Here is a 5,504-nt window from a genome sequence, read left to right on the forward strand (position 1 = left end):
TACATCTTTATATTTTAGAAATTTATTTTCCTATATCAAAAAGGAAAAATAACAAAATCAAGATATTTTTCATTGTATGCTAATTATATTATACGTGTGTTCTCAATAAAATTTGACATGTCTAAGCAATAAGTTATTTAACATAATTTTCATCGGATGTAAATTGTATTTATTGTTGTAATATAAATTTTTATTGTAAGTAAGTACACAAAACCTTGAAAGAATAATGAACTTAAAAAAAAAAATTTCAATACGTGATGTGTATTAGTATAGTTTTACATGTTTTATTTTAAAGATTTTAATGCATGTAGTAATATGAGAAACCTGAAAAAAAATTGTAGGAATGAATATTTGTTAATTGATGAAAATTGACAACGTATTACTTATGAAATTATGACATATAGAACAATAATATTTAGGATATTTTTGGATTTCTTTGTGGATTTCTAGAAATTTTGTGGATGTTAACTGATTTTTTTACTGATTATTTTTATTGTTAAATTTAAAATAATAACTAATATACATATTATCTCATATGATGCTCATATTATTTTTTTATTAAAATTTTAACTCTAATACATGAAGAAGTGAATTATGATTTTACGATTAAATAGATAATTAAACGTGATTACTAAACTTAATATCTAACGATGAAATTAATTTTAGAATCAAATTTTTTAAAATATTAATATGTATCATGTTTAAAAAAAAATCATTTAAGAATTTTAGTAATTTTTTAATGTTTGATTTTATAATTTCAACACATGTATTTTTGTAATGCATATGTCAAAACATAAGATAATTTGAAATAAACTATAGTTTATAGGAATGAATCTTCAGTTATTTGATGAGAATATCTTTATATCTTTTTATATATGTTTTTATTTTATAAATTTCACTCATTTAAAAATGATTAAGACATGAGGTAAAATAAGTACTTATGAGATAACAACATAACAGATATATCTTAAATAATATTGATTCAGTTTTTTTGCAAATTTTATTTTGTTAATTTTTATTTGTATTTTCAATTTTTACTACGAGATAGATTTGATATGATGTATTAATTGTGTTTGATATAAAATATTTAGTTCTATGCATTAAGACTAAATGTATAACTAAACTTAAAATATGATTTATTATGATGGTATAGATATTTAAATGGTACTTCCAGTCTTATAAGATTTTTTGGGTAAAAGCACAAAGATTAATAAACAATAAATATTATGTCATTTATAAAACTTTAACCAACAAGAAAATATACTGCATAGTTCAAATAGTCATAAGTTGTTATATTAATAAAAATTGTAGATAGAAATTTGAGAAAATATTATAAAATAGAGCCAAAAAAACCTTAAAACTCTTATATAATGGAACTGAGAGAGTATTAAAATGAAATATGAGAGGTTCATATTCAATATTAAAATGTTACAAGATAAAATTTTAAAACATTTACATTACTACTTAACTATTCTGAATAATTTTTTAAATTTTAACCTGCGTAATAACGCGAGCCTTATCTAGTTTGTTTATACAGTTTCAAAACACAAATTACTAGTGCATAATCTTATCAAATACTCCATCCGTTTCATAATATAGGATGTTTTAGAGGTTTTTGTTTGTTTCATAATATAAGATGTTTTCAATTTTTGAGGCAACTTTTATAGTACTTTTATATTTTCTTATTATTTATTTTATGCAGTCTTGTTTCTGATTGGTTCAACTTTTTTAAAGTCAACATTTCTTATTATACGTAGTTTGGCTAAAACATCTTATATTTTGAAACGGAGGAGTACAACACAACATATCTACTTGAATAATTTACGTTCAACACTAATACTTATACTTGTATTATTGTATAGTTGTATGCCAATAAGTAAATGTATTGATGTTGTCTCAATATAGTTTAGATGTATAAGAATTTTTCTATTATGTAGAAGAATTTTTCTATCTCCAAACACTTTGATCTTAATGGTTAAGTGAATTTTTTTGTATCCTATTCTATGAAAAATAAATACTTTATAGAATAATTTAGAGCTTGTAAATATATTGTGTTAAGATAATAGTTACAATTTATGTATTATTTATAGAATTTTTGTTTAACATAAATCAGCTTGGTTTTTGACTTTTGAGCATAATAAAAATTTTGTTATAATCAGAGAAAAATCAAGCTTGGATAATAATAACCGATAGGGAAAAAAATTCCCTAAATATTAGTTTCTTTGAAAAGATAAAAGAGAAACAAAAAAAACCCAAAAAGTCTCAGCACCGCTAATAGTTTAGTCGACTTCCTCCATCTTGCTACCTTCGGCCTCAGCATCATCTTCAAGAGGAGGCATCTCAGCATCGGCTTCAACAGCATCATCCTCGTCAATGCTCAATCCAAGCTTCAGCATCCTGTGGATTCTGCTTCCGAAAGTGTTGGGCTCATCGAGGCTGAAACCTGAAGTGAGAAGGGCAGTCTCAAAGAGAAGGAGCACAAGATCCTTGACAGACTTGTCGTTCTTGTCCGCTTCAGCTCTCTTTCTCAGCTCGTCCATGATGGAGTTCTCAGGGTTAATCTCCATCGTCTTCTTGCTGGACATGTAACCACCCATGCTGCTGTCCCTCAAAGCTTGTGCTTTCATGATCCTCTCCATGTTAGCGGTCCAACCATACTCGCCAGTTACAAGACAGCACGGTGAGTCCACAACACGGTCAGAGACAATAACTTTCTCCACCTTGTCTCCCAAAACGTCCTTGATCACTTTGCAGAGTCCCTCAAACTTCTCCTTGAGCTCCTCTTTCTTCTTCTTCTCGTCTTCACTCTCTTCCAGTTTCAGACCTTCCTTGGTTGCAGAGACAAGCTTCTTTCCCTCGAATTCCTTGAGCTGACCAATGGCATACTCGTCGATCGCATCAACCATGTAAAGGACTTCGTAACCCTTCTTCTTGAGCTTCTCGAGGAAGGGAGAGTTCTCGACAGCCTTTTTGCTCTCACCAGTGATGTAGAAGATATCGTTCTGACCTTCCTTCATCCTTGTCACGTAATCCTTGAGACTGGTCAATTCATCACCGCTCTTGGTTGAGTGGTAACGGAGCAACTCAGCGATCTTGGTTCTGTTTTGGGAGTCCTCGTGGATACCGAGCTTCAGGTTCTTAGAGAAAGCCTCGTAGAACTTGTTGTAGTCCTCCTTGTTCTCAGCAATCTCAAAGAAGAGCTCAATGCACTTCTTCACAAGGTTCTTGCGGATGACCTTGAGAATCTTGTTCTGCTGCAATGTTTCTCTTGAGATGTTGAGGGGAAGATCTTCAGAGTCAACAATACCCTTGACAAATCCAAGGTAATCAGGAATGATGTCTTCACAGTTGTCCATGATGAAGACACGACGGACATAGAGCTTGATGTTGTTGGGCTTCTTCTTAGTGTCAAAGAGATCAAAAGGAGCTCTCTTGGGAACAAAGAGGATAGCTTTGAACTCAAGCTGTCCTTCCACAGAGAAATGCTTCACAGCCAGATGCTCCTCCCAATCATTGCTCAGACTCTTGTAGAAAGCAGCGTACTCCTCCTTGTTGATTTCCTCAGGCTTCCTCATCCAAATAGGCTTCTGTTTGTTCACCAAATCCCACTCATGAGAAACCTCCTTAATCTTCTTCTTTTTCTTCTCCTCCTTTTCCTTCTCCTCATCAACTTCCTCAACCTTGCCTTCCTCATCCTTCTTCTCTTCCTCCTCTTCATCATCAGAGATCTCCTTCTCAATGGTCTTCTCAACCCAGAGAGAGATTGGGTAGCTGATGAACTCAGAGTGCTTCTTGACCAAATCCTTAAGCCTGCGCTCCTCAATGTACTCCATTTGGTCTTCCTTGAGGTAAAGTGTCATCTTGGTACCTCTACCAAGAGGCTCACCAGAGGTATCTCTGGTAACAGTGAAAGACCCACCAGCCTGAGACTCCCACACGTACTGCTCATCGTCATTGTGTTTGGTTGTGACAACAACTTTGTCAGCAACCAAGTAAGCCGAGTAGAATCCAACACCAAACTGTCCAATCATACTAACATCAGCACCAGCAGCCAATGCCTCCATGAACTCCTTGGTACCAGATCTCGCAATTGTTCCAAGATTGTTGACCAAATCTGTACAATAGAAGACACTCGCATTAGCAAACAAAACAAACACAGAGACAGAACACTAAGAAGCAACAAAAGACTGTAAAAACAATAACGTACCAGCCTTGGTCATCCCAACACCACTATCAATAATGGTCAAGGTGTTGTTAGTCTTGTCAGGAATGATATGAATGAAAAGCTCAGGCTGACCATCGAGCTTGCTCTTGTCCGTCAAGGACTCGAACCTAATCTTGTCCAAAGCCTGTTTTCACAAGAACAAAAACACTTAAAATCGTAAGAAACAAATTACACAGAACATATATACAAATTAACCATAAAAAATCATAATCTAACTATATTCACTGCTTAATCTCATTGGTATCAAAACTAACTAAACCTAAATCAACAAATTTGAATATAAACACTTGCCTCCACTTAAAATTAACAAACCAAATTCTCAAATCGATAAGAACACTAAACCCTAATCAAACCTAAATCTACAGATCGATCAACTAAATCGAGTCGGAGGAGATAAACATATAAAACATAGAGAGAGAGAGCGAGAGATCGTACATCGGAAGAGTTACTGATGAGTTCACGAAGGAAGATCTCCTTGTTGGAGTAGAAGGTGTTGATGATAAGCGACAGCAACTGGTTGATCTCAGCTTGAAAAGCAAAGGTTTCTGCGTCCGCCATTGTCGTTTATCGGAAGAGAAATATCTAAGAGGTTTATGAATCAAACAAAGCTTGAGAGAGCAGAGAAAGTATTGATGCGAGTTTGGGGGAGGAGAGAGCAAAACAAATCTATATAAAGTGGTAACCTATTTCTAGATCCTTCTGTTTGTTATTAGGTTTTCTAGATCCTTCTTCAATTTTTAATGTAAGTTTTGCATTTGGATTATGTTAATTAGCTAGTTTTTAAATATGTAGACCCACATAATCTGCATCAATGGTTAAATATTAAATGGAAATACCAAAATACACCAATTTCCCTTTTTTCTTTTTACTTTTTTTTTGTTTTTCTTTTCAAACAGGTGTACTTATACATATTTTTTCTGTTAATTTTGTAATTTACTTTTTTTTTATATGACTTTTTCATGTCTAGCTACGAATTACCAAATTAGTATATATCTCTTTTTTAAAAGTTGAAAATTAAATTATTAACAAAAAGATAATAAAGTGAAAAATATCAAGAGCAAACCAACCACATATTTTTAGAAAAGAGTGCGGAAATACATAATAAGAAAAGTACATAGAATAAGCATTAAAAATTGACTAGTTATTTTTTTTTAATGTGGAGACATATTATGTATTCTATTCTATTAAAATTCATCATCAGAATTTTTTTTTTAAATATATATATATAAGACTATAAGTTGGAATATCTTGTCTTTTAACTAAAACCAAATAACATCAT

At 32.2% G+C, this 5,504-nt stretch overlaps 1 protein-coding gene across 2 annotated transcripts; it reads right to left on the reverse strand.

The window, feature by feature from the left end:
• Positions 1-2,126: 2,126 nt before the first annotated feature.
• LOC104732685 (heat shock protein 90-3) lies at positions 2,127-5,040 on the reverse strand. 2 transcript variants are annotated; one of them, XM_010452261.3, is made up of 3 exons: positions 4,661-5,040; positions 4,208-4,349; positions 2,127-4,114 (listed from the first exon to the last, which is right to left on the reverse strand). In XM_010452261.3, the coding sequence occupies exons 1-3, from the start codon at positions 4,781-4,783 to the stop codon at positions 2,280-2,282; spliced, it is 2,100 nt and encodes a 699-aa protein (XP_010450563.2). In that variant the 5' UTR covers positions 4,784-5,040; the 3' UTR covers positions 2,127-2,279. The 2 variants fall into 2 exon arrangements, with proteins under 2 accessions (XP_010450563.2, XP_087345431.1); XM_087489305.1 differs by having other exon boundaries at positions 4,208-4,484; positions 4,523-5,010.
• Positions 5,041-5,504: the final 464 nt, after the last annotated feature.

Source organism: Camelina sativa, chromosome 2 (assembly GCF_030686135.1).
Source record: "Camelina sativa cultivar CO46 ecotype springtype chromosome 2, ASM3068613v1".
NCBI classification, from domain to species: domain Eukaryota; kingdom Viridiplantae; phylum Streptophyta; class Magnoliopsida; order Brassicales; family Brassicaceae; genus Camelina; species Camelina sativa.

Bases quoted from the DNA above. Each gene is read 5' to 3' on its own strand.
- LOC104732685 (XM_010452261.3), bottom strand. From the start codon at position 4,783: ATGGCGGACGCAGAAACCTTTGCTTTTCAAGCTGAGATCAACCAGTTG. The intron at 4,350-4,660 runs GTACGATCTCTC...TTGTGAAAACAG, and splicing joins TCATCAGTAACTCTTCCGAT to GCTTTGGACAAGATTAGGTT. The intron at 4,115-4,207 runs GTACGTTATTGT...TCTATTGTACAG, and splicing joins TGTTGGGATGACCAAGGCTG to ATTTGGTCAACAATCTTGGA.